Consider the following 27,235-nt stretch of genomic DNA (forward strand, 5'->3'; position numbering starts at 1 on the left):
TTTTGAACACGTGGAAGGTGGAACGTTTCAAAGGGTGCAAGTCCTTACGGCAACTTTCTGCAATACGTGACGCCTTCGGTTTGGCCTCCAAAGACTGGCCAACTCGTCAACGACGGCACACATCAAATCAATGGAAATTTGACCCAAAAAAAAAATCAATGAAAATTGGAAAAAATCATAACAAAAATTGCACACGGATTAGTTTAAGGTCCATTTGGTATTATGGTCGCATCAATAAATCCGACCGTTAGGCGGCGAATCTTATAATGTATGGAATGCGGTGCGAATTTACGGTTCGATTGAATGAATTTCCAATTTATTATACTTTCGACTAAGAAATCATGTCATTTTTGCCACACTGTATATGCGTGTTATAATTTTGAGAGCTATTGAAATTATATCACGCAAGCTATTTTTTTTTTCGCACTCTACATCTGGCTATAAAATCAATTGGGCATGCAAAAATTCCGTCCCTATGATTAAGCAATCCTAGCGTTTAACATACGAAGGTAACAACATCTTCTCATGTAAACACACACCCCGTACTAAGATATATTCATCGCCGTTCACGGACAAAATGTCCGTTTTAGGTATTTGTCGAATTTTAGTCTCGACCGGCTTTTTCGTTCGGGATTCATAATGTTATGATTTCGATTCATGATCGGGTTAACTCAAGTCGCACATAAAAAAGAAAATATACGCGATTAAATAATTCTTCTTTTTTTTTTTTTGGCGAATCACTAACTTTATTTTTCTCCACTACACTTCCTATCAATGCGCCCATTGCCAAACCAAGTTGATCATCAAATCCAGTAAGTAGGAGGAGAGATTTGGGCAAAACTAGAGGCTCGAGATTGGGACAGCCATAGCTGTCTTGTCTCACCCTCTTCCTTCCGAGAAAGCCTTTCGCATCCCTCATTATTTTAGTCATCAAAAACCAGCTTTGAACGTTGACTTGAGAACCCGAGACGAAAGACCTGGCCAAAAAAAAAAAAAAAAAAGGAAGAAAGAAAGAAAGAATCACGTACTTTTCTGTGACTTACGAATACAATATGATTCTTCAACCTCCTCCTCTCATCTCTTCTGCAGCCATATCTCTCTCCTTCTCTGTGATGTGACTATTGACCTCCACTCCGCCAGGATCACCACTCTACATAATCTGTTCTTCTCGCAGCTCAAAAGCTCAGAAGTTGTAGGGAAGCGCCGTTTTTCTGAACAGACAGGACACACGCCACGCCATGGCCAAACCCAGCTCTCTTCTACATCTCCTTGCTTCTGTTGTGACGGTCCTTGCCATCTCTGTCTTGCTTGGCCATGGTGTTCTCCATGTTGGGGCCTCTCACAGAGTCTACAGGAATTTGCGGAAAACTGTCGAGTCCACCTCTGTGAAGCAGCCTTACAGGACTTCTTATCATTTCCAACCTCCCAAGAACTGGATCAATGGTTTGGTTTCTCTCTCTCTCTCTCTCTCTCTCTCTCTCTCTCTCTCTCTCTCTCACCCACACCCACACACAAACACACATGTTGGTTTCTGCCATGAATGTGGCTAACAGTTTTGTTTTGCTTTGCTGGTTTATTCTTCGTGTTCGTTTGACCTGGTCTGGTGGTGAAATGGACAAACCGGTTTCATGGGATTCTCAGATCCAAATGGTCAGTTCCTCTCTATCTCTCTCTCTCATGATTTGCTTATTTTCTTGATTTCTTCCCCCTAATTACTTAAACTTGCTTCTTGATGTTAACTCATTGTCTTATCATACCAAACCACCCAATTAATTTTTTATTTTTCTGTTCCCCTGCTACTTACCATTAATATTTGTACAAGTTGAGAATTTAACAGATGCAGCAGCAGCCAATTCTCTTTATTTCTTAAAATGCTTCAGTATTTTTTTCTGTCACGCTCGTAAAGGCCATATTTGTTGTTTACCTCGACGTTGTCGGTTTTTAAATCTTGGGAGATTACCTGTTAATCTTAAAGCGGTGAATATATTTATCTTGTGGGATTAGGAGGACCAGAGAGACCTCAGAATGTTGATTTTGACTGTGTAAACTATAGTATGCTTGACTGGTAGCTTTACATCACTCATTTACTACGGTTAAATTATGTGGAAATGGCCTGCTAAAGTTAAACCCAAATGGACACATTGCACTGCAGGGCCAATGCTTTACAAGGGCATATACCATCTGTTCTACCAATACAACCCGAAAGCCGCGGTGTGGGGCAACATCATCTGGGCCCATTCCACATCGACGGACCTCGTGAACTGGACCCCACACGTCCCCGCCATCTTCCCGTCTCAGGAGTCCGACATCAACGGCTGCTGGTCTGGCTCGGCCACCATCCTCCCGGGGTACAAACCGGCCATCCTCTACACCGGGATTAACCCCCAGAACCAGCAGGTCCAAAACTTGGCAGTGCCCAAGAATTTATCAGACCCGTATCTGATCGAGTGGGTGAAATCACCCCACAATCCTCTGATGGCACCCACAGCCATGAACCAGATTAACGCAAGCTCATTCAGAGACCCCACCACTGCTTGGGTGGGCCCTGATGGGAGGTGGAGGGTGATCATCGGGAACAAACGAGACAGGGGGCGGAAGGGAAGGGCCATTCTGTACAGAAGCAAGGACTTTGTTCGCTGGACCAAGGCTCAACACCCACTTCACTCTGCTAAGAACACTGGGATGTGGGAGTGCCCGGATTTTTTCCCAGTCTCTGCTCAAGTGCCCCTTGGCTTGGACACCTCCATTAATGGGCCAAACGTTAAGCATGTGCTCAAGGTGAGCTTGGACGACAAGAAGCACGAATACTACACTGTCGGGACTTATAACTCCACCACGGATAGGTATGTTCCCGACAAGGGATCCGTAGATAGTGATTCGGGGTTGAGATACGATTACGGCAAGTTTTATGCTTCCAAGACCTTCTTCGACAGCAAGACCAACCGGCGGATCTTGTGGGGTTGGATCAATGAGTCGTCTAGCGAGGACGATGACATCAAGAAAGGATGGTCCGGGATCCAGGTCAACATTTTTATTCCTATTAATATAACTATTGTAAAAGATGAGCTACTGCGACAAATTCAAATCCTAGATTCACTTAAATTAGGCGAAATTGAGATTATTATGTTTGGTGGCCTATGCAAGTGTTGATGGTCAGGAATGATTGTTTGGCAGGCAATTCCAAGGACCATTTGGCTGGACAAATCTGGAAAACAGTTAGTGCAATGGCCGATACTGGAAATAGAGAAGCTACATAACAGCCAAGTTGTTTTGCCCAACAAATTGATTAAGGGAGGTACAGTTCTTGAAGTGTCTGGTGTAACAGCTGCACAGGTGAGCTTTTCTGCTCACGTTTCCGTCAGGCATGATGATAGGTTTCATTTGAGCCACAAGCCACCCACAACTCTAAACTCTTCTCCTTTTAATTTTCGGTAACCGATAAGTGGGCGGTGATTACTCTATAGGCTTCATCTTCATTGGTTTTCTTCGTTTTACTTTGACAACCTCAAAGATTTTCTTCAAGATTACAACTTACCTATGGCTATGGCTATCGGACAGTTTTTCGGGGCCTGTGACAATTACTGAATCCGCACTCATTGCCTTGATAACATAAGTTAGCAAACACTGAATTACTTCACACATGAATGAAATAACTTCCACATTAAGAAAAATTCCTTTCACGGGAATGTCATCCCGTGCTTCTTGACACCACACTATAGGCGGACCCGACTCTTTTGCTAACCTAACCCCCCTGTTCTAGAATGCTAAAATGGGTATGATCCCTGCAATCTCCTTTTTCATTGCAGGCAGATGTGGAGGTCTTATTTGAAGTAAAAGGGCTCGAGAAGGCAGAAGTGTTCGACCCAACGTGGACCAACCCGCAAATGCTGTGTAGCCAAAAGGGTGCTTCAGTTAAAGGTAGCCTCGGACCATTTGGATTGCTGGTCATGGCGTCAAAAGGATTGGAAGAATACACAGCAGTGTTCTTCAGAATTTTCAAAGGCCAGAACAAATATGTTGTCCTCATGTGTAGTGACCAGAGCAGGTCCAACCTCCCTCTCTTTATTTTCTTTCTTTATCTCAAGGGCACATATTCCACCCACCAATCCCCAGAGAGTTTCTGATTTTTGGCCCTCTGTATATCTATTTTCAGATCTTCCCTTAACAATAGCAATGATAAGACCACTTATGGAGCACTCCTGGATGTGGACCCTCTGCACGAGAAGCTGTCGTTGAGGACCTTGGTGAGTTCATTTAATAGACATGAACAAGACTTCACATGTGTCTGATCTAGACTTGGAAATTCTTTCTGCATATCTAATCTGGTCAATCTGTGCATTATATACATAAACTAATGGATCATCATAAGCGGCAAGTTGTAAAGTGTAACCCCATAGTGCTGATGTCCATCAAAAGCTTTCGTTCAGATTCCCACCGACTAAATTTAGCCAGATTCAGCATCTTTTTAAGTTTTCGACCTTTTGATTTGTCCCAACTCTGCATGTGGAAGCTTACTCATACCTATAAATGTCTCCATCTCCTTGCACTATTCTATGTTTAGTAGGTGTTGTCGCTTGTCATGCCAATTTGGTATGATTCTCCCTCTTCGGCATGCTTTAAAAGCTTAAATGTTTCTCGAACCATCCTCCATTTTCGGCCAAACCCATTTCATTTAGGCGCTCACTTTGTTGCACCCAATAAAGGAAACAAAGATGACAATTCAGCGGCAAGAAGCCACGTTTCCGAATCCTAAGCTATCGGAACTCATGATTAATTTGCTTTGACTATCTTCCTTTGCCTTCAACAGATAGATCATTCTATAGTGGAGAGTTTTGGTGGTGGAGGGAAGAGTTGCATCACAGCTAGGGTTTACCCTGTATTGGCTGTGGAAGATGGAACCCACCTGCATGTCTTCAACAACGGGACTCAGAGTGTCGAAGTGCTGACGTTAAGTGCATGGAGCATGAAGAAGGCTAAGATCAATTGACCCCATCTGTTGAATTAAATGAAGGAAATGACGCATGAAGGAGATTTTTTATGGTTGAAGGAAGAAGTGAGGGAAATAAAATTGTTTGCTTGTTCAGTTATCAAATAACAAATTTGAAACGAGGGTTACTACTGAAACAAGAATAATCAGAGATTTCAAATGTTCCCTAAACTTATAACAGAAGGTTATCTGCCCTCTTATTTAGACAAGCACTTGTGATTTTGTTTTTTTGGGTCGAAAGAACTTGTGATTTGACTGCGGAGGAAATTGGCATATGTTGAAAGATATATGGTTTGCGGGTAAAACCCGAAAAGCGCTAAGAAATATATCTCACCCGACCAAAAAGAGGCTTGTTTACAGAAGACAACAGAACATGCTGGTGAATGCAACTTCAACAATTATAAGCGCTTGTCATCAACACTAGGAAAAAAGCAAGGTGGAAAAATGCGAAAGAAAAGCACGGATTTGACCATCTGTTGTTGCTACAAATCTATTCCTCTTTCATCCCGATCCCATCACATTAATTTGTTGGGAGACAGAAAGAGAATTGTCTATTTTTCACTGAGACAAAAATTGGCACTTGTTACTGTAAAGTCAATCATGCAGAAGCAATTGCACTTCGCGCTCTACCTAACCAAACATTCTCCGATAGGCAGATGATGAACACTCTTTTGTCCATGACATCAATGGATAACACGGTTTAAAGTAGACTATAAGATCAATACTGTACATAGAGGCGAACAAATTCAATCATATTGCAAACCCTCCTTCATTTTAGTTTTGCCAATGTTAAACTAATGGCAGATGTAACCACACAACCATTCAGATGCCAAATCAAAGATCTGAACTTGTTACAAATCATATGGATAAGACATGCACAAAGCTGCATTTGTCTTCCATGGAGGAAGAAAAATCTAACGAACACAGCAGGAGACATTGCCAACTTACCGTATGACCCAGGGCATCGAAAGAAAGTTCTCCGTATCAGCTAAGAAGATGCAGGCGTATCTCATTGTTTCGCTTTAAGTGCTTCAATGACTGCTGAAAAGTCCTGGTCACTCAGGCCATGAGACTTTGCTACTTTGTACATTTCATTTGCCGCTGCTGCAACGGGGTGAGATATAAAATTTCAATGAGTCAACGCCTAAGTTCGAGTAGGACATTGACTCGCTTAAGACATCCTAAGCATGCAATACAATAACGATAGTAACCCAAGAGCGTGCGATCCTTGCAACGCTTTACCAATCGTCGAGTCAAATCCAATATCAACAATCCACCATCAAGCACATGCAAGCTTACTCTCACCTTGATCCACACATTAAATAATTCATATATAACATGCAATCAAATACAAACAACCAAGGTACATAACCCGAACACTCATCATAAATTGCATGCACAATGCACCACACATGTTCCAATTATTAACGACCGTTCCCGGTCTTAGCAAAACCATGCTCTTTCGGCAGAATCGGGCACCGTTCCATTCCTTCGGCAACGGCAAGCGACAAACCATGTGGTTCCAAGTACCCTCGGCATGGATTAACGATCAGACATTCCCGTAGGGAACGTCGGTCCGTCACAAGCTGCGACCGGCATCTAATAAGTCGTGTGGTTCCAAGTACCTTCGGCACGAACTTACCAGGCTCGAACCCTCGTATCCGAGGGTCGGCTTTGTCCTCACGTACCCGAGAAGACAGTATCCATTATGTGACCACACACGCACGATAGGCAACCGGCCAATTTATATCTTTGCATTTAACCCAATGCACATATACAAACAGTTGTGCTCAAAACTTGGCTCGATGCCATTTTCATGCTTAAAATATCAGTCTATACGTGATCACATAAATACACATATTGTCCACCGGACTTTACATCTATATATATAGGACAATCGGTTATCAAATTCACACCAGTCGGGACACTCAACAGTCACCAGACAATCACCCAACAATAATAATTCAATAATTAATTAACAATTAAATAATTATCGCGATACTAATTAATTGATTTAATTACAATTAAACTAGCAATTAATAAATCTCGAATATGAATAATTAAATCTATCTTAATTAATTAACCCGACTTTCGTTAATCTATCTCAGTCAATTAATCCATGCTTCGATTAATTATCACCTTAATAATAAACTGATCTAATATCAGACAAACAGTGTAATTATAATTTAAATAAATACATCTAGCACCCGCTAATTATTTTTATCGCAGTCCACAACAATTGCTCTAATTCTCGAACGCAGTTAACACCCTAATCAGAGTTTAGGAGTCGACTCACTACTCCGATGTTCGATGTAGAGTCGGGCGTGGTGGTGTCGAAATCGGCGACACGAGTTGAATCGGGTCTCGGATTACTGTTTGGGTCGGGTTGCGGTTCGGGTCAGATCTCGGGTTTTGGGTCGTGTCAGATATCGGGGTTCGGGTCGGGTCAGGCGGGCTACTGTTCACGGCATGGGGATTTCGGGTGGCTGGGGTGGAGGAGCTGGCGTCGGGGGCTGGTGGTCGGCGATGGGGCGGGCTGGACACGGCGGTGGGGCTGAGCACGGCGCGACTGGAACGGAGGTGGGTCGCGGCCGTGGGTCTCGGGTGAGGTGCGAGTAGCGGAGGAAGGTCGTGGTAGCTCAGATCTGGGTTGGATAGGCGTCGGGGACGGGGGCGGTGGCTGGGACGAGCTTGGACAACCACGACTCTCCGGTGTCAGGGTCGCGAGCTCGTGGATTTGGGTCTCGGTTCCGGCGGTGTCGCGGGTTCGAGGCAGCAGCGGCGGTTCGGCGAGGCGACGGCACGAAGGACGAACAGCCGGAGTGGTGCGACGGCGGACGAAGGTGGAGGCTGGGTGGTGGTGGCTGTGCGGTTGGGTGTCGCACGGTGGAGAGGTTGGTCGCTCGGTTGCAGAAAAAGAAAGAAAGAAGAGAAGTGAAGAAGAAAGAAGAAGAGGAAGATGATGTACGGGAGATGGGATGGGATGGGCTGTCGCGCAGAAGAGAGAGGAAGAGAGGCAGAGAGAAAAGAAAAGAAAAAGGAGGGGGCAGTCAGCACGTGGAGGAGGGAAGAGAGAGAGAGAGAGAGCGCATTGATGGAAGAGAGAGAAAAGATGGGATGTAGAGATGGAGATGGGTTTTCACCGGGGGGGGAGGGATTTCGGTCAAAGTAAGAAGAGAGAGTGGGTCTATGATCTCTTCAAAATTAATTTTTTTTTTTGTACTGCTAAAAATCTGAGGGTAGATTGGTAATTGGTAAAAATAGATACCGGTAGTCATTCGGCTCAATCGATTGAGAGCAAAATTAAAATTTTGGCATTTAGGATTCGGACAAGTCTGAATTTACGCGCGAAGGGTATCAACATTACGAGTCAACGTTTAACAATTCAAACTTGACTTTCTCTGACAGATATCTCGAAACAACCAATCATCGTCTCTTAAATCCTCAAAATCCAAATTTTATTTTTCACGTTGGAATTCATAATTTTTCTTACAGACACCCAATTTCTAGGACGTCACAGATTCTATTTCAGTTGAGGGTTGTCCTTACAAGTTTACAAACCTTCTGCTGATGCTTCAAAGGAAACGCCGGGGGATACTGGGATTGGACCATCGAAGGACCTTTGACTGAGTACATAGGTGCACTAATGGCTCCCTGTGACACCACCTGCAATATGACTAGGTCCCAGTCTCAATGTATCCTAAGAAGGAGCTTAGTTTGATTGATAAGGGAAAACAATAATAACGAAACCAATGAAAAGATAGATTTATCTAAAGAGTAATCTTTTTGCTGCTACTTGAGCTCATATCCTTACTTGTGCGCTTCAGGCATTGTTCATTCACTTAGCCCGTATAGACAATATCCTGATTTGAAATGGAGTATGCTCTTCAATTATAGGCATTGTTCATTCACTTGTAGCGTTTATATTACTTGGTTTACAAATACCTTTAAATGGTTTTGAGTCTTGTTAAACATTATGCACAAAAGTACTCCATAGTTTTGCAGTTTAGACATTTAGCATGCAAGGTTAAATGTGGAAGACTTATAATCCCTAAGCATGATCAATGAGCAAAGATATCAAGCAGCAAGTTTCTAAGTCAAGTTTAATACCATCCCACCAGTGTACCTGACGACAGTCATGTGATAGATATCCCTACGATTTTGTGGTGTTAGACTTGAACATCGGATGAATTAAAGGAAGATGATATCATTGACTGGAGCAACAGAAAGACAAATAACTCTGATCATCTTATATCAACAATCCATAATTCATTGATGCACAGATATCCTTTCAGAAACGGTAATGTCAAGATATCTATTTGACCCAAAAAAAAAAAAATCAAGATATCTACATTTTGTCAAAACCATACCGCAGATTATGATTTCTAGACATGTTAGAGTGCGTGACGTCAACAATACATCTAATGTAATTCGCATAAGCATCATAAGCAAGTGTATATAGCACATATCCAGACATAAACAGCGTATACAGCACATATTAACACAAGTATCACTTGTGGTTAAAAGAAGTACCTCTACAAGTATATTAGGATCCACCCTACTTTCTCGCTAAGGAGTAATCCTTCAGAAAATGATGCCATCATACTAGTCAATGTCAAGAGAAGAGTGAGTGAGGGTTAGCAAGCACAATGATCAGCAAATCATTCATGAAATAGAAACAATAAAAATAAAAATTCTGCAGCACCTTCCCATGATCATGTTGACAACAAGTTTCATAGCAGCTCCATTTCCAACATCGCCAAGGTAAAATTTTGACTGGGTTCCAACACTTTTGCCCTAAGCACAAGGATCATATTTGGCAAATGAAGGAGGAGAACTCAATAAAAAAGAGAGACTACCTTTCCCATGATGTCAAGAAATGGAGCAACCATCTCATACAGAGCTTTGTCACCTGAATGATTACCAACACTACAATTACTCTATGGCGTACTTCAGTGCCAAAGAGATGTCATTAGTATTTACGAGCAAATTATATTCTTCAAAGTTACTAGCAATTATGCTACTTCTACAATGCTCCATTCCAGGTATTTCACACAAGAATTGACATTGAATAGGAAACATACCATGAACCACAAGTTTCAACTACTTAATGGATAAAGGAAATGAATGGGGCCTCCCTGCTGTGAGAAAGATCAATTGCCCATCTTCGGCAGGCTTTTTGGAGCCTGAAACAGGAGCCTGGAGGAAATGCATTTGCTCATCAAAATAGTTTCACGAAATCTAAATCACATCACAGTGTCTCAATTAAAAATTTACTGATATACTTCATCTCAATATAATCATGTATAAATGCAAGACAGTAATTTTACCTCCAAAAATAGTGCTCCAGTACCCTGGATACGACCACTAATAAACTTAGAAGTGGCCCCATCAACTGTCGAAACATCCACATACCTGCCAATGAAAATGCATATTATTCAATTTTCCTGCGATATGTTATTTTGCATGAAAAGAAGTATTTGAATATGTATGAGCAGACGCCTGCGAGATCCACTTGGAGAATGTCAGTAGAGCAATCATGCAATGCGGTTCCCAAGTTAATCAACAAGCTGCCAAAGATTGATGAAGATAGGCCAGGTGGAGAGAGAGAATAGGAGTTGCAAATTCTGATAATATAATATTGGCCCATCCGACTAATTTTCCTGCAATTGTGTCAATTCAGTCCATTTGACTAATTTTGGCTGATCGGTGCCGACGTGGCAATTTTCAATAATTTTATTTTTATTTTTTTAGTTTCAATATGTTATTTATTTTCTTTCGTTTTTATTCTTCCTTCTTCCTCTTCCTCCTCCTCCCGGGCTTGTTTCGTAAGGGCGAGGTCGACCTCACCGGCCTCCGGCAATATGATGCAAGAAAGACGGCATTTTCCAAACACTTGAGGTGCATCGACAATGGCCTAGCAAAAAAATTGCGAGATCAAAATTGTAGAAATTGAGGGCTGTGGATCTGGCTAGGGAGAGCCTCACTCGAGGCCGGCGAGGTTGACCTCAACAAACAGCGATGAGGTCGCCCGACGAGGAGACCTTGCCCTTGCAAGGGGAGCCTCGCCTTGACTACAAGGGAGAAGGGAATAAAATAAAAATGAAAAATAATAAAAGTATCATTAAAAATTTTCACGCCAGTATGGGCCGATCAAAGTTGGGCGAATGGATTGAATTGCCCAAATGCAAAATTATTAGGACTTCATCACTAAAAATAAAGGTTTAAGATTGAATTGGTACGATTGCAATAGGTTTTTAGGATTTTTATGATTTTTATGATAATTCCACCCTAAACTAATTAATTGATCCAATTAAATTCTGAAATTTAAAAATGATCGATTTACACGTAACAGAAAAAACGGTATTAAGACAAAAACCGCAGACGTGGGATGACTGACGATCCCAATAAGACAAAGGAATTCTAATCCTCGTTTTTTTTTTTTTGGTCGAAAGTCTAATCCTCGTTTATAAGGTACAAAGTTGAAAGTTGACGTGTGATTGTGATCTTTCAATTTCCATCTCTTTTCCGGCTACGTCTAGAACAATTAAATTTCTCTCTCTCCCTCTCGTGAGACATTTATAATTTAAAAAAAAAAGCTAATTAAGCAAGCTTTATATTGTTTAGTCAAGTTTATATCCATAAATTAGCGACCACAAGTATTTGAATGTTCTTTAATTTTGATCATTCGACATGCTTCGTAGTCATCGTTTTCGTCAATCGAACTTGTATTTCAAGGTCTTCACCCTCTTAAATATTTAACCAAGCTTTCCCTGAGGATTACATGAGGGAGCTTTGGAGTCTCATAGAGGAAAGTAACACTAAACCTGAGAGGGCATTTTAGTGCTAATAATGTGCCTACGTGTAATTTTCAGGTTAAAGCGGAGTAGAGAGCACAGCTGCTAATGACGCACGCATAAATTCCGTCATTATTATGTATGGCCTGGACTCCTGCCATATGTTGGGGCAATACTTTTTGTAGTTGTAACCCGAAAACTTGTAATTCTGACAATCGATACTGATAGTGAAGAAATTACCTAATGTTGCACTGTGATTTTTTCCTTTATAATTTTGAAAGGGTTTTTCACGTAAAAATTACGTGTTTATGATTTCTTTTTTTTTTTTCTCTTCGACTATTTGCGTTCCTAACATTAGAAACCAAATGTCATTTCGCTTCTAATTTACCAGAAAAACCGACCTTTCCAACCTTCGTAATTTGTGAAAAATTAATTTGAATTTTGAACATTTGGAACGTTTCAAAGGGTGCAAGTCCGTACGGAAACTTTCTGCAATACTTCACGCCTTCGGTTTGGCCTCCAAAGATTGGTCAACTCGTCAACCACGGCACGCATCAAATCAATGGAAATTTGACCAAAAAAAAAATCAACGGAAATTGACAAAAATCATAAAAAAAATTGCACACGCATTAGATTAAGGCCCATTTGGTATTATGGTCGTATCAATAAATCCGACTGTTAGGCGGCATGTCTCATAACATATGGAATAGTGCGAATTTACGGTTCTATGCAATCTGTCAATTGAACTAATTTCTAATTTATTATACTTTCGGCTATGAAATCATGTAATTTTCGACACACTGTATATGCGTGTTATAATTTTGAGAGCTATTGAAATTATATCACCCAAGCTTCTTTTTTTTTTTTGCACTCTACATCTGACTATAAAATCAATTGGGTGTGCAAAAATTTCGTCCTTATGATTAAGTAGTCCTAGCGTGTAACACACGAAGGTAACGATATCTTCTCATGTAAACACACACCCCGTATTAAGATATATTCATTGCGGTTCACAGACAAAATGTCCATTTTAGGTATTTGTTGAATTTTAGTCTCGATCGGCTTCTTCATTCGGGATTCATAATGTTATGATTTCGATTCATGATCGGGTTAACTCAAGTCGCAGATAAAAAAAAAATATACGCGATTAAATATATATGTGTGTTTTTTGCGAATCACTAACTTTATTTTTCTCCACTACACTTCCTATTAATGCGCCCATTGCCAAACCAAGTTGATCATCAAATCCAGTAAGTAGGAGGAGAGATTTGGGCAAAACTACAGGCTCGAGATTGGGAAAGCCGTAGCTGTCTTGTCTCACCCTCTTCCTTGACCTGTCGCATCCCTCATTATTTTAGTCATCAAAAACCAGCTTTGAACGTTGACTTCAGAACCCCAGACGAAAGACCTGGCCAAAAAAAAAAAAAAAAAAGGAGAAAAGGAAGAAAGAAAGAAAGAATCACGTACTTTTCTGTGATGTAAGAATACGATGTGATTCTTCGACCTCCTCCTCTCATCTCTTCTGCAGGCATATCTCTCTCCTTCTCTGTGATGTGACTAATTTACCTACACTTCACCGGGATCACCACTCTATATAATCTGTTCTTCTCGCAGCTCAAAAGCTCAGAAGCTGTAGGGAAGCGCCGTTCTTCTGAACAGACAGGATACACGCCACGCCATGGCCAAACCCAGCTCTCTTCTTCATCTTCTTGCTTCTGTTGTGACGGTCCTTGCCATCTCTCTCTTGCTTGGCCATGGTGTTCTCCATGTTGGGGCCTCTCACAGAGTCTACAGGAATTTGCGGAAAACTGTCGAGTCCACCTCTGTGAAGCAGCCTTACAGGACTTCTTATCATTTCCAACCTCCCAAGAACTGGATGAATGGTTTGGTTCTCTCTCTCTCTCTCTCTCTCTCTCTCTCTCTCTCACCCACACACACACACACAAACACACATGTAGGTTTCTGCCATGAATGTGGCTAACAGTTTTGTTTTGCTTTGCTGGTTTATTCTTCGCGTTGGTTTGACCTGGTCTGGTGGTGAAATGGACAAACCGGTTTCGTGGGATTCTCAGATCCAAATGGTCAGTTCCTCTCTCTCTCTCTCTCTCTCTCTCTCTCTCTCCGTGATTTGCTTATTTTCTTGATTTCTTCCCCCTAATTACTTAACTTGTTCCTTGATGTTAACTCATTGTCTTATCATACCAAACCACCCAATTAGTTTTTTATTTTTCTGTTCCCCTGCTACTTACCATTGATATTTGTACAAGTTGAGAATTTAACAGATGCAGCAGCAGCCAATTTCTCTTTATTTCTTAAAATGCTTCAGTATTTTTTTCTGTCACGCTCGTAAAGACCATATTTGTTGTTTACCTCAACGTTGTCGGTTTTTAAATCTTGGGAGATTACCTGTTAATCTTAAAGCGGTGAATATATTTATCTTGTGGGATTAGGAGGACCAGAGAGACCTCAGAATGTTGATTTTGACAGTGTAAACTATAGTATGCTTGACTGGTAACTTTACATCACTCATTTACTACGGTTAAATTATGTGGAAATGTTCGACCAAAAAAAAAAAAATTATGTGGAAATGGCCTGCTAAAGTTAAACCCAAATGGACAAATTGCACTGCAGGGCCAATGCTTTACAAGGGCATATACCATCTGTTCTACCAATACAACCCGAAAGCCGCGGTGTGGGGCAACATCGTCTGGGCCCATTCCACATCGACGGACCTCGTGAACTGGACCCCACACGTCCCCGCCATCTTCCCTTCTCAGGAGTCCGACATCAACGGCTGCTGGTCTGGCTCGGCCACCATCCTCCCGGGGTACAAACCGGCCATCCTCTACACCGGGATTAACCCCCAGAACCAGCAGGTCCAAAACTTGGCAGTGCCCAAGAATTTATCAGACCCGTATCTGATCGAGTGGGTGAAATCACCCCACAATCCTCTGATGGCACCCACAGCCATGAACCAGATTGACGCAAGCTCATTCAGAGACCCCACCACTGCTTGGGTGGGCCCTGATGGGAGGTGGAGGGTGATCATCGGGAACAAACGAGACAGGAGGGGAATGGCCATTCTGTACAGAAGCAAGGACTTTGTTCGCTGGACCAAGGCTCAACACCCACTTCACTCTGCTAAGAACACTGGGATGTGGGAGTGCCCGGATTTTTTCCCAGTCTCTGCTCAAGTCCCCCTCGGCTTGGACACCTCCATTAATGGGCCAAACGTTAAGCATGTGCTCAAGGTGAGCTTCACCAACCACGATCACTACACCATCGGGACTTATAACTCCACCACGGATAGGTATGTTCCCGACAAGGGATCGGTAGATAGTGATTCGGGGTTGAGATACGATTACGGCAAGTTTTATGCTTCCAAGACCTTCTTCGACAGCAAGACCAACCGGCGGATCTTGTGGGGTTGGATCGATGAGTCGTCTAGCAAGGACGACAACATCAGGAAAGGATGGTCCGGGATCCAGGTAAACATTTTTATTCCTATTAATATAACTATTGTAAAAGATAAGCGACTGCGAAAAATTCAAATGCTAGATTCACTTAAATTAGGCGAAATTGGGATATTATGTTTGGTGGCCTATGCAAGTGTTGATGGTCAGGAATGATTGTTTGGCAGGCAATTCCAAGGACCATTTGGCTGGACAAATCTGGAAAACAGTTAGTGCAATGGCCGATATTGGAAATAGAGAAGCTACGCAACAACCAAGTTGTTTTGCCCAACAAATTGATTAAGGGAGGAACACTTCTTGAAGTGTCTGGTTTAACAGCTGCACAGGTGAGCTTTTCCATCAGGCATGTTGATAAGTTTCATTTGAGCCACAAGCCACCCACAACTCTAAACTCTTCTCCTTTTAATTTTCGGTAACCAATAAGTACCCGGCATTCGGCTTGTGGCTGTGATTACTCTTTAGGCTTCATCTTCATCGGTTTTCTTGGTTTTACTTCGACAACCTCAAGGATTTTCTTCAAGATTACAACTTACCTATGGCTATCAGACAGTTTTTTGGGACCTGTGACAATTACTGAATCCGCACTCATTGCCTTGATATGAATTACTTCACACATGAATGAAATAACTTCCACATTAAGAAAAATTCCTTTCACGGGGAATATCATCCCGTGCTTTCTTGACACCGCACTATGGGCGGACCCGACTCTTTCGCTAACCTAACCCCCCTGTTCTTGAATGCTAAAATGGGTATGGTCCCTGCAATCTCCTTTTTGATTGCAGGCAGATGTGGAGGTCTTATTTGAAGTAAAAGGGCTCGAGAAGGCAGAAGTGTTCGACCCAACGTGGACCAACCCGCAAATGCTGTGTAGCCAAAAGGGTGCTTCAGTTAAAGGTAGCCTCGGACCATTTGGGTTGCTGGTCATGGCGTCAAAAGGATTGGAAGAATACACAGCAGTGTTCTTCAGAATTTTCAAAGGCCAGAACAAATATGTTGTCCTCATGTGTAGTGACCAGAGCAGGTCCAACCTCCCTCTCTTTATTTTCTTTCTTTATCTCAAGGGCACATATTCCACCCACCAATCCCCAGAAAGTTTCTGATTGTTGGCCCTCTGTATTTCTCTTTTCAGATCTTCCCTTAACAATAGCAATGATAAGACCACTTATGGAGCATTCCTGGATGTGGACCCTCTGCACGAGAAGCTGTCGTTGAGGACCTTGGTGAGTTCATTTAATAGATATGAACAACACTTCACATGTGTCTGATCTAGACTTGGAAATTCTTTCTGCATATCTAATCTGGTAAATCTGTGCATTATATACATAAACTAATGGATCATCATAAGCGGCAAGTTGTAAAGTGTAACCCCATAGTGCTGATGTCCATCAAAAGCTTTCGTTCAGATTCCCACTGACTAAATTTAGCCAGATCCAGCATCTTTTTAAGTTTTTGACCTTTTGATTTGTCCCAACTCTGCATGTGGGAAGCTTACTCATACCTATAAATGTCTCCATCTCCTTGGACTATTCTATGTTTAGTAGGTGTTGTCGCTTGTCATGCCAGTTTGGTACGATTCTCCATCTTCGGCATGCTTTAAAAGCTTAAAAGTTTCTCGAACCATCATCCTCCATTTTCGGCCAAACCCATTTCATTTGGGCACTCACTTTGCTGCACCCAATAAAGGAAACAAAGATGACAATTCAGTGGCGAGAAGCCACGTTTCCGAATCCTAAGATATTGTCACTCATGATTAATTTGCTTTGACTATCTTCCTTTGCCTTCAACAGATAGATCATTCTATAGTGGAGAGTTTTGGTGGTGGAGGGAAGAGTTGCATCACAGCTAGGGTTTACCCTGTATTGGCTGTGGAAGATGGAACCCACCTGCATGTCTTCAACAACGGGACTCAGAGTGTTGGAGTGCTGACGTTAAGTGCATGGAGCATGAAGAAGGCTAAGATCAATTGACCCCATCTGTTGACTTAAATGAAGGAAATGACGCATGAAGGAGATATTTTTATGGTTGAAGGAAGAAGTGAGGGAAATAAAATTGTTTGCTTGTTCAGTTATCAAATAACAAATTAGAAACGATGGTTACTACTGAAACAAGAATAATCAGAGATTTCAAATGTTCCCTAAACTTATAGCAGAAGGTTATCTGCCCTCTTATTTAGACAAGCACTTGTGATTTTGTTTTTTTTGGTCGAAAGAACTTGTGATTTGACTGTGGAGGAAATTGGCATATGTTGAAAGATATATGGTTTGCAGGTAAAACCCGAAAAGCGCTAAGAAATATATCTCACGCGACCAAAAAGAGGCTTGTTTACAGAAGACAACAGAACATGCTGGTGAATGCAACTTCAACAATTATAAGCGCTTGTCATCAACACTAGGAAAAAAGCAAGGGGGAAAAATGCGAAAGAAAAGCACGGATTTGACCATCTATTGTTGCTACAAACCTATTCCTCTTTCATCCAGATCCCATCACATTAATTTGTTGGGAGACAGTAAGAGAATTGTCTATTTTTCACTGAGACAAAAATTGGCACTTGTTACTGTAAAGTCAATCATGCAGAAGCAATTGCACTTCGCGCTTTACCTAACCAAACATTCTCTGATAGGCAGATGATGAACAGTCTTTTGTCCATGACATCAATGGATAACACGGTTTAAAGGAGACTATAAGATCAATACTGTACATAGAGGCACACAAATTCAATTATATTGCAAACCCTTCTTCATTTTATTTTGCCAATGTTAAACTAATGGCAGATGTAACCACACAACCATTCAGATGCCAAATCAAAGATCTGAACTTGTTACAAATCATATTGATAAGACATGCACAAAGCTGCATTTGTCTTCCATGGAGGAAGAAAAATCTAACGAACACAGCAGGAGATGTTGCCAACTTACCGTATGACCCAGGGCATCGAAGGAAAGTTCTCCGTATCAGCTAAGAAGACGCAGACGTATCTCATTGTTTCGCTTTAAGTGCTTCAATGACTGCTGAAAAGTCCTGGTCACTCAGACCGTGAGACTTTGCTACTTTGTACATTTCATTTGCCGCTGCTGCAATGGGCGTGGATTGGGAAACAGATTCTGCTAACCCCAGAGCAAGCCTCAGATCCTGCCAAAGTAAATAATACTGAGAGAGCATGCACGGATTCTATTTCAGTTGAGGGTTGTCCTTACAAGTTTACAAACCTTCTGCTGATGCTTCAAAGGAAACGCCGCGGGATACTGGGATCGGACCATCGAAGGACCTTTGACTGAGTACATAGGTGCACTAATGGCTCCCTGTGACACCACCTGCAATATCACTAGGTCCCAGTCTCAATGTATCCTAAGAAAGAGCTTAGTTTGATTGATAAGAGAAAACAACAATAACGAAACCGATGAAAAGATAGATTTATCTAAACAGTAATCTTTTTGCTGCTACTTGAGCTCAAATCCTTACTTGTGCGCTTCAGGCATTGTTCATTCACTTAGCCCATATAGACAATAATCTGATTTGAAATGGACTATGCTCTTCAATTATAGGCATTGTTCATTCACTTGTTGCGTTTATATTACTTGGTTTACAAATACCTTTAAATGGTTTTGAGTCTTGTTAAACATTATGCACAAAAGTACTCCATAGTTTTGCAGATTAGACATTAAGCATGCAAGGTTAAATCTGGTAGACTTATAATCCCTAAGCATGATCAATGAGCAAAGATATCAAGCAGGAAGATTCTAAGTCAAGTTTAATATCATCCCACCAGTGAACCTGACAACAGTCACGAGATAGATATCCCTACAATTTTGTGGTGTCAGACTTGACCATCAGATGAATTAAAGGAAGATGATATCATTGACCGGAGCCACAGAAAGACAAATAACTCTGATCATCTTATATCAACAATCCATAATTCATTGATGCACTGATATCCTTTCAGAAACGGTAATGTCAAGATATCTATTTGACCAAAAAAAAAATTCAAGATATCTACATTTTGTCAAAACCATACAGCAGATTATGATTTCTAGACATGTTAGAGTGCGTGACGTCAACAATGCATCTAATGTAATTCACATAAGCATCATAAGCAAGTGTATATAGCACATATCCAGACATAAACAGCGTATACAGCACATATTAACAGAAGTATCGCTTGTGGTTAAAAGAAGTACCTCTACAAGTATATTAGGATCCAACCCTACTTTCTCGCTAAGGAGTAATCCTTCAGAAAATGATGCCATCATGCTAGTCAATGTCAAGAGAAGAGTGAGTGAGGGTTAGCAAGCACAATGATCAGCAAATCATTCATGAAATAGAAAAAAAAAAAAAAACAAAAAAAATTCTGCAGCACCTTCCCATGATCATGTTGACAACAAGTTTCATAGCAGCTCCATTTCCAACATCGCCAAGGTAAAATTTTGACTGGTTTCCAACACTATTACCCTAAGCACAAGGATCATATTTGGCAAAAGAAGGAGAACTCGATAAAAAAGAGAGACTACCTTTCCCATGATGTCAAGAAATGGAGCAACCATCTCATATAGAGCTTTGTCACCTGAACGATTACCAACACTAAAATTACTCTATGGCGTACTTCAGTGCCAAAGAGATGTTATTTGTATTTATGAGCAAATTATATTCTTCAAAGTTACTAGCAATTATGCTACTTCTACAATGCTCCATTCCAGGTATTTCGCACAAGAATTGACATTGAATAGGAAATATACGATGAACCACAACTTTCAACTACTTAATGGACAAAGGAAATGAATGGGGCCTACCTGCCGTGAGAAAGATCAATTGCCCATCTTCGGCAGGCTTTTTGGAGCCTGAAACAGGAGCCTGGAGGAAATGCATTTGCTCATCAAAATGGTTTCACGAAATCTAAATCATCACAGTGTCTCAATTAAAAATTTACTGACATACTTCATCTCAATATGATCAAGTATAAATGCAAGACAGTAATTTACCTCCAAAAATAGTGCTCCAGTGCCCTGGATACGACCACTAATAAACTTAGAAGTGGCCCCATCAACTGTCGAAACATCCACATATCTGCCAATGAAAATGCATATTATTCAATTTTCCTGCGATATGTTATTTTGCATGAAAAGAAGTATTTGAATATGTATGAGCAGACGCCTGCAAGATCCGCTTGGAGAATGTCAGTAGAGCAATCATGCAATGCAGTTCCCATCAGCAAGCTGCCAAAGATTGATGAAGATAGGCCAGGTGGAGAGAGAGAATAGGAGTTGCAAATTCTGATAATATAATATTGGCCAGAGACAACTTGAAATGGCCATGCAATTTAACAAAATAGGCTTCACATGTTATCTGCTTCAATGCATCAGAAACTATTCTTGAAGTTAACAAATGACTTCAACGATGTGGAAACAGCTGGTACTGAATGCGGAATGTAGTTGTGTGTCGCTGTTGGCCGCCTCGACGCATTCCCTGAGGAGCCGGATGATTCGGAGGAGTCATTTTCTTTAGGCCAGACTAACTTCAATGATTAGGACCTAAGTTATTTAATAACTGCGCCTCATAAACAATCAAAGGGATACAAAACATGCGCCACAATGCTGTAAAAGATAAAGCACCAACTCCTCAAATGGTCTCTCACCAAAAACATAAAACGGATGTCCATCTCATACACATGTAAGCAATGCTCATAGAGAAAAAGAAACAAATTAATAGCACCCTTTTCCTGAACTCATTCCGTTAGCAGCTCCATGCTTCCCACATGCAACATCAACCTATGTTCAAGCAGCTCTTGGTCACTGTGAAAAAGTTTGAGCCACAACAAGAAAAGCAACATTGAAACATACGTACTGCACTTTCAGGATCAGCGAGCATGGCAAACGTGACATCACAAGTTGCAGCAACTTCTTCAGGAGAGGATTTATATCTGCAATAAGGGTCAACAAGGAATTCTCATGTTTGATCTTCCCTGGCATGATTTTTGCATTGCAATCAGATGAACATAGAGGCAACCAGTGCCTTTGACCCATTGTAGTTGGAATGATCCATTTGGAAAATATTAAGCAGCAGATTTGGAGAGACATAAACTTCCCAATACCAATGCACTGTCAAAAAGACAGTCCTCTTACAGAATTAAGAATCAAAAGTCCAGAAACTTAAAATTACATTGATAACTCAATTCCAGAAACAAAATGCATCACAAAGTTCACATGTGAACATGCTTATAGGTGTAATGGTCTGAAAGTGACAACTTACTGTGCACCCAAGCTTATGAGAGGATCACATTTGCTCTTGGTTCTGTTCCAGACGGTCACATCGCATCTAAAACAAAAGCGGAAAATCAGATTGCTGAGTATCCCAGTCGCTTCAGTTTATCACTGACAAAAGGCTTATGCAAGGCTTCAGCATCTAGACGGAGTTACTCTTTAAGTCTAAATACATTTTGATTCAATTAAACTGAAAACCCAGCTACTAGTCCAACAAATGAGTTAAAAAAAAAAAAAAAAAAAGAGCAAAGGCAAAGGGTAATATCAAGAAAAAAGACAGAAAAAGTATCACTACCCAGCCTTGATGAGATTATGTGCCATTGGCGTTCCCATGATTCCAAGACCCAAGAACCCTATTCGTCCTGGTATTTCCTTCGCTGCAAGGATAAGAAGAAAAACAGTCCAGCTGATTGTCACATGACAAATGCATCAAGCACCGATTGTGATCACATCACTTCAACAAAAACAGAGTGACAAGAACTAAAACTCTTCACCAAGACGGTCATTCAAGCAAGCAACCCTGAACTCAATAAAAGAAGTGAATGCACACAACCAAATTGTTCCGAAAAGATTGAAACTTTGTACGGAAACAGCCTTCATCTAAAGAGCCCACTCTAGATGAAGTAGCCTTCATGCAAAATTTTTCATTCAACCACTCTAGATGGAGTAGGCAGGCTGAAATTACCAGGGGACGAGGAGGAACTCGAAGATTGTGCTGGGGAAGATAGAGCCCTAACAGAGAGCCGAAACGGCGACGATGGCGAGATCGAACGGATGGCCGGTGTTGCTCCGAGGAAGGAGTAGTGGGGAATGCGAGGGCAGAAGGTGGAGCACATTGCCATGGCTATGGCTGTTGAAGGTAAACTGCGACTGCTCTCTTGTGCACCGATGCGTTCATGCACCGGATAAGACGTAAGGCGATGCTTAGGAGCGACTCCTGGCTAGACGACGGCTTCTTTCCCCTCTAATCTGTCCTCGACCCTGCTCGGTTGGGGCCGTGCAGGAAATCTTGGGGCTCAGAAGTACATTCCCAGAAGTTTTATCTTCAGAAAGATCAAATATTAAAGGTGAAGAGAACGGAAAAAAAATAAAAAATAACTATGTAGTTTTGTTCCTCTTTGCAATGAGAGAAGACAGAAGACGACAACTTTCCATATGCAAAACTCCATAATGAAATTAAGGCAAACGAGCGTATTCACTTTGTCTTCATCAAAACTGAAATAATCATGTCCGATTTCCAATGAAGGAAGAATACTCACGGGTTCTTGCTTCGAAACTTAAAAATCTATCAATACCGAATCATTCTAAATTACTTTTAAGTCTCATTCGTTCTAAAACCAGTTGTCCTAACATCGATGCATTATTGCCATAATCGAACAATTATGATATCCATAAGATTGTGGTGGCTCCGAGATGCATTAAGGAACAACAACCGCGAGAAAAACTTAGCTTCCCTTGGAACAATTTGCTGCCTTGATGTGGGTAGTCGGACTGTTTTACTCGATAAGCCGATGATTCTTGCTGGAGAGAATGTTTATTCTATAAGGAAACACTCAAAGATTGTGCCAAAATACTTAAGAAGTAGAGCCAATCAAAACAATGATAAGCCATCGGATCACTTGCTTACAATTACATCCACATCCGTCGAGTTGACTCAGCATTGATCAAGAGCAGAAACCAGCAAAACTGGAGAAAACTGATTCCCATGGATGATGAATGACTTATTATTTACTCCAAAAAAACATCTCACAACAACAGAGACAGCGACAGCCTATGGTACAGGACTTCTAACACTAAAAACAAGAACAGTGAAAAGACTAGATTACATGGTTTACGTTAAACATACAGCATTCATGTCAGCTAAATGCACGTCAAAGTTTCTCACATCCCTAAGTAAATTACTTGAACTACTCATCCTCCTCGTCATCAATGAATTCCTCCTCTTCCTCTTCCTCTTCCTCTTCCTCTTCCTCTTCCTCAGTCCCTTCTTCTTGTCCTCCTTCGACATCTTCATCATCTACAATGAACCCTCCCAATGTTTCATCGTCTTCTTCATCCTCAACATCTTCATCCTCTGAACGAAGACTTCTCTTCTTCTGAGATGTTCCGCCACTTCTTGTACTGTTGGGAGGTTTCACTTTCCTGTTGTCATTGGATCTTGTCCAGTAAGATGGTTTCTTAGCCTTTCTCACAGCAGCCAAAACATCCTTCTCGTCTTCGCTCTCGCCAGTCCACTCATCATCATCTCCGATATTGCCCTCAGCCCGTCTCCTCTTTCTCCTACCTCTGCGCTTCGCTTTTGTCCCTTGATTTTCATCCCCGCTATCATCACAGCCTTTACCTGGGTCCTTGAGAAACCAATCCCAATGCTTTGCATTGCGAAGCCTTTGCTTAGGATATTGATCAAACTCATGTCCAATCATGAGAAAACGAAACTCTGCATCCATAATATGAGATCATGATCTCAACTAATGCATCTTAGCAGCAACACACAGCAAACTACCTGTCAAATGACTTCATACAAAACATAAAAGCTGCCTCGAACATAATGCAAATTCTGATATTGCCACATTATCAAGGCAACAAAGGAAAAAAAAATTATCCCATTTCAGCAATATTTAACTCACAAAATAACAGCAAAGCTTTTCCAAAAGGACAACCTCAGTCCCTTATTGGTAAGTACCTAGTTAAGAAAAGAAAGAGCATGTCCAATTTCAACTTATTCTGCTTACAACCAAATGTCTCTGTTATAAACGTCACAGAATTTTTTTTCCACCAACTGTATACCTAACAAAATGTCGTGCAAAACTTGACTCACAAAAAACTGCCGAGCTTTTCTCGACGCGATGGCATATACAGACGAAAAACATGTCCCAAAGTCCAAAAGAAACTAAATCACTCGTCCCGATTTGCTCACTTTATAAACAATTCTGGATCAGACCTGTTCTCCAGAAACTAAACTAAGCACAGTTAACTATTGCGAGGAAGTTACAACATAACCTACCAACAAGGTCAATATGCAAGAAATCAATTTTTTTTTAATATATTGACTAATTGCTAATTGCTTAAATACCAAACCAGGCTACACCAGCCCCATAACAAGAAACAAACTAAACTTCGCTCCACATAATAAGCTGGAAATTCTAGACTTTGGCAGGGTAATTTATTACAGAAGGAGAACGGACTATCCGGTCATCAAAGTCGATGAAAGAAAGAGTCTATAAAGCAACAGCTTTCGCAAATTACAGACGCAAGAGCTTGACACAAAAGAAACTGCGTGTCCTACATGCTTGTTCTTCATCAATAAAGCTCGACTAACCTCCTGTCTCAGCAATGAAAATGAGCAGAGACCAGCTTTAGAGAGAAAAAAGAAAGCTAATCAACTAACCTTTCACGGGGTCAATACTCGAGACATCAGCAGATTCAGCACTCTCTGCCAATTCGCTCTCACATTCCGAATTCCTCTCGCTCCCACTTCCGCCTTCATCTCCAATCTTCTTCAGAACAAACCAAACTGGCCTCCCCCCCGAGACACAGAACCAGTCGCCGACACCGATTACGCCGCTTTCCGACCTCCGATACATCCGAATCCCTCCGCCACCTTTGCTCCGGACCCACACCGGGTTCTTCCCCAGAACCTGGAACGAAACCCTAGGCTCCGGCGTTCCATCGTCGCCGACTTGGAGGAGCAGGTGCTTGCGAGACACGCTTCGGTCGTCGGTGTTGAACCCTAGTCCTCTGCCGAAGAGTGTCGTCGTTGAAGCTCTTTTGAGCGTGACCTTCGAACCTTCTTCGCCCTCAATCTCCATAGAGAGAAGATTAAAGAGAGAAAACGCGCCAAGAGAATGAGTGAGAAAACGGTCGGCCATTGAAGGGGAGTGTGGCGCCGTTTTTGATCTACTCGTTTCACCTTCGGAGGTGGAACGGGTTGTCGTTTTGAGGGGCCATGGCAACACTTTTGCTTCAAAATTAATTTTTTATCAGAAATTAATTTCTTTACTTCTACTTAGAAATAAAAGTTGATTTTTCTACTTCTATTTCAGAAATTGATTTCTGATTAAGAAATTTATTTGGTTGAAAATTTCTATTTCTGAAACCATTTATGAAAAATTATTGTCTTTTTTTTTTTTTGGGTAAGGTAAGTTGTGAATTAACTTTCCAAAAGCAATACTTACAGGAGATGGTAGGCCGAACACAAAAATCTCGAACCCAAGGTTACATAGGTATTTATGAAAAAAAAAATATTTATGAAAAATTATTGTCGACGATTGAAAAATTTATAAAACTTCATTTTTAAACTTTTTAAATTTCTTAAAAAATAATTTTTATGAGTAAAAATATTATTTACATTTTAAAAATAAAAAAATTATTATTTTTTACTCCGACACCCGGCGACGGCGGCGGTGGTCACAGTGGTGGTTGACGACAAGGAGCGAGGCGGTGGTTGGTGATGTGTGGCGGCGAGGGGCAATTGTGGGTGGCGTCGTTGGTCAACGATGGGCGGCGGTTGGTGGTGCTTAGCGGTGGGGGGCGGCCAATGGATGGCGATGGTGGGCGGCGACCAATGGAGGTTTGCGATGGGTGGTGATGGGCGATGGTCGGCGATTGATGGTGGTCGCAGGTGGCGATGGATGGTGGCGGGCGATGGTCAATAGTGGGTGACGACGGAGGCAAGCGAGGTCAAAAAGAGGATGCGGACGTAATGAAAAAAGGATGAGGCGAGAAGTACTTTTTAAATTGAGAAATAACTTTTTTTAGCTTCTCAAATTGAGGAAAAAATAACTTCAAAATTCATTTCAGAAGTAGAAATTTCTTTCACAAGTAAATAACTTTACCAAATGAATTTTTGCTTCATAAGTTAAATTGCCAAACAGATTTTTGCTCCAAAAATGCTTCTGAAGCAAAAATCCACTTCTAGTTAGATTACTGTTCATATTTAGGAAGTGGTTTTCTCACTTGTGTAGGGCCCGCATGAAATCACTTACGAAATTCCATTTCTTCGCCGCAGGCCCATCCGACAGAGAAATATGTTTGATAAAAATCGGATTGAAATAGAAATCCGTTTAGTAAAAAAATTGACTTATGATAAGATTTTTCACTTCTAATAGGATTTTTGGTCAATTTTGAGAAGTAAAAAATTTTAACTTCTCGGCTCCAAAATCACTTCTTGAACCACACCTGCCTCTACCGACCATTGTTGCCGCGGCCGCCGACCACAGCCGCGGCCACCGCCGCCGCCGCCCCGACCAACCACCACCGCGGCGACTCGCGACCACCGTCGCCCATTGCCGCCGCCAACTACCACCGCCACCACCAACTACCACCGCCGCGCCCGCCGACCACCACCGAGCACTGCTGCCGCCACCGACTACCATCGCCGCCGCCGAAAATTTTGTTAATAATGTTTCAAAAGTAGAAATTTTCAACTGTTACCAAACAAATTTTTTTGATCAGAAGTCAATCTGACGCAGAAGTAGAAAAATCAACCTTCGCTTTTGAGAAGAAGTAGAGAAATCAACTTCTGATCAGAAGTTAATTTCTCGAAGAGAAGTGTTACCATGCTCGCCCTTAGCAGTCCTCAAATTTGCATCCCTCTTTTGACCGAAAAAACAAATTATACTCCTCCCACCTCTTTGGATACAAACAAGACATCCGTCTCGCATGGATTTTCCCATGGAATCCTTTTTGTCCTAGCTTGATACTAGTTTGACCTAACAACTTTTACTG

The 27,235-nt window shown here is 41.5% G+C and overlaps 5 protein-coding genes and 2 long non-coding RNA genes across 7 annotated transcripts; 3 read left to right on the plus strand and 4 right to left on the minus strand.

Annotated features, from left to right (window-relative positions):
* Positions 1–1,208: 1,208 nt before the first annotated feature.
* On the plus strand, positions 1,209–5,191 carry LOC115737579 (beta-fructofuranosidase, insoluble isoenzyme CWINV1-like). The gene is made up of 7 exons (XM_030669764.2): positions 1,209–1,443; positions 1,642–1,650; positions 2,153–3,021; positions 3,175–3,333; positions 3,807–4,045; positions 4,154–4,244; positions 4,808–5,191. Exons 1-7 carry the CDS (start codon positions 1,239–1,241, stop codon positions 4,985–4,987), a joined length of 1,752 nt encoding a protein of 583 aa, XP_030525624.1. The 5' UTR covers positions 1,209–1,238; the 3' UTR covers positions 4,988–5,191.
* LOC125313781 lies at positions 1,293–1,628 on the minus strand. The gene is made up of 2 exons (XR_007197390.1): positions 1,522–1,628; positions 1,293–1,480 (listed from the first exon to the last, which is right to left on the minus strand). It is a non-coding gene; the product is annotated as an uncharacterized LOC125313781 (long non-coding RNA).
* Positions 5,192–8,504: 3,313 nt separating the features above from the next.
* On the minus strand, positions 8,505–10,408 carry LOC125313777 (glyoxylate/succinic semialdehyde reductase 2, chloroplastic-like). Its single transcript, XM_048274059.1, is given in 7 exon segments — positions 8,505–8,653; positions 9,521–9,543; positions 9,546–9,592; positions 9,693–9,763; positions 9,847–9,899; positions 10,126–10,228; positions 10,318–10,408. Coding segments are annotated over 6 exon segments (408 nt in total). The 5' UTR covers positions 10,202–10,228; positions 10,318–10,408; the 3' UTR covers positions 8,505–8,515.
* LOC125313779 lies at positions 10,409–20,715 on the plus strand. Its single transcript, XR_007197388.1, has 2 exons — positions 10,409–10,585; positions 20,493–20,715. It is a non-coding gene; the product is annotated as an uncharacterized LOC125313779 (long non-coding RNA).
* LOC115732732 (beta-fructofuranosidase, insoluble isoenzyme CWINV1-like) lies at positions 13,340–17,429 on the plus strand. The gene is made up of 7 exons (XM_048274020.1): positions 13,340–13,667; positions 13,857–13,865; positions 14,416–15,272; positions 15,425–15,583; positions 16,040–16,278; positions 16,387–16,477; positions 17,045–17,429. Exons 1-7 carry the CDS (start codon positions 13,463–13,465, stop codon positions 17,222–17,224), a joined length of 1,740 nt encoding a protein of 579 aa, XP_048129977.1. The 5' UTR covers positions 13,340–13,462; the 3' UTR covers positions 17,225–17,429.
* LOC115732920 (glyoxylate/succinic semialdehyde reductase 2, chloroplastic) lies at positions 17,275–22,609 on the minus strand. The gene is made up of 13 exons (XM_048274039.1): positions 22,194–22,609; positions 21,804–21,885; positions 21,498–21,563; positions 21,093–21,168; positions 20,961–21,016; positions 20,231–20,315; positions 20,042–20,102; positions 19,763–19,815; positions 19,612–19,682; positions 19,433–19,505; positions 18,464–18,568; positions 17,470–18,386; positions 17,275–17,437 (listed from the first exon to the last, which is right to left on the minus strand). The coding sequence occupies exons 1-12, from the start codon at positions 22,348–22,350 to the stop codon at positions 18,234–18,236; spliced, it is 1,038 nt and encodes a 345-aa protein (XP_048129996.1). The 5' UTR covers positions 22,351–22,609; the 3' UTR covers positions 17,275–17,437; positions 17,470–18,233.
* Positions 22,610–23,218: 609 nt separating this feature from the next.
* LOC115737596 lies at positions 23,219–27,200 on the minus strand. The gene is made up of 4 exons (XM_030669786.2): positions 27,077–27,200; positions 26,421–26,468; positions 24,897–25,469; positions 23,219–23,945 (listed from the first exon to the last, which is right to left on the minus strand). Exons 2-4 carry the CDS (start codon positions 26,440–26,442, stop codon positions 23,416–23,418), a joined length of 1,125 nt encoding a protein of 374 aa, XP_030525646.2. The 5' UTR covers positions 26,443–26,468; positions 27,077–27,200; the 3' UTR covers positions 23,219–23,415.
* Between the last annotated feature and the right edge of the window lie 35 nt (positions 27,201–27,235).

This window comes from Rhodamnia argentea, chromosome 2, assembly GCF_020921035.1.
Source record: "Rhodamnia argentea isolate NSW1041297 chromosome 2, ASM2092103v1, whole genome shotgun sequence".
Lineage (NCBI taxonomy): Eukaryota > Viridiplantae > Streptophyta > Magnoliopsida > Myrtales > Myrtaceae > Rhodamnia > Rhodamnia argentea.

Bases quoted from the DNA above. Each gene is read 5' to 3' on its own strand.
- LOC115737579 (XM_030669764.2), top strand. From the start codon at position 1,239: ATGGCCAAACCCAGCTCTCTTCTACATCTCCTTGCTTCTGTTGTGACG. The intron at 4,046-4,153 runs GTCCAACCTCCC...ATCTATTTTCAG, and splicing joins ATGTGTAGTGACCAGAGCAG to ATCTTCCCTTAACAATAGCA. The intron at 4,245-4,807 runs GTGAGTTCATTT...TGCCTTCAACAG, and splicing joins AGCTGTCGTTGAGGACCTTG to ATAGATCATTCTATAGTGGA.
- LOC115732732 (XM_048274020.1), top strand. From the start codon at position 13,463: ATGGCCAAACCCAGCTCTCTTCTTCATCTTCTTGCTTCTGTTGTGACG. The intron at 15,584-16,039 runs GTGAGCTTTTCC...TTTTGATTGCAG, and splicing joins CTGGTTTAACAGCTGCACAG to GCAGATGTGGAGGTCTTATT. The intron at 16,279-16,386 runs GTCCAACCTCCC...TTCTCTTTTCAG, and splicing joins ATGTGTAGTGACCAGAGCAG to ATCTTCCCTTAACAATAGCA.
- LOC115732920 (XM_048274039.1), bottom strand. From the start codon at position 22,350: ATGGCAATGTGCTCCACCTTCTGCCCTCGCATTCCCCACTACTCCTTC. The intron at 19,506-19,611 runs GTGCTGCAGAAT...GACATTGACTAG, and splicing joins GTCAACATGATCATGGGAAG to CATGATGGCATCATTTTCTG. The intron at 18,569-19,432 runs GTACTTCTTTTA...GTGATATTGCAG, and splicing joins ATCCTAATATACTTGTAGAG to GTGGTGTCACAGGGAGCCAT.
- LOC115737596 (XM_030669786.2), bottom strand. From the start codon at position 26,442: ATGAACAGTAATCTAACTAGAA. The intron at 25,470-26,420 runs GTGGATTTTTGC...TTAATTTTGAAG, and splicing joins GAACAGTAATCTAACTAGAA to CAAAAGTGTTGCCATGGCCC. The intron at 23,946-24,896 runs GTTAGTTGATTA...TTATGGATGCAG, and splicing joins GAGTATTGACCCCGTGAAAG to AGTTTCGTTTTCTCATGATT.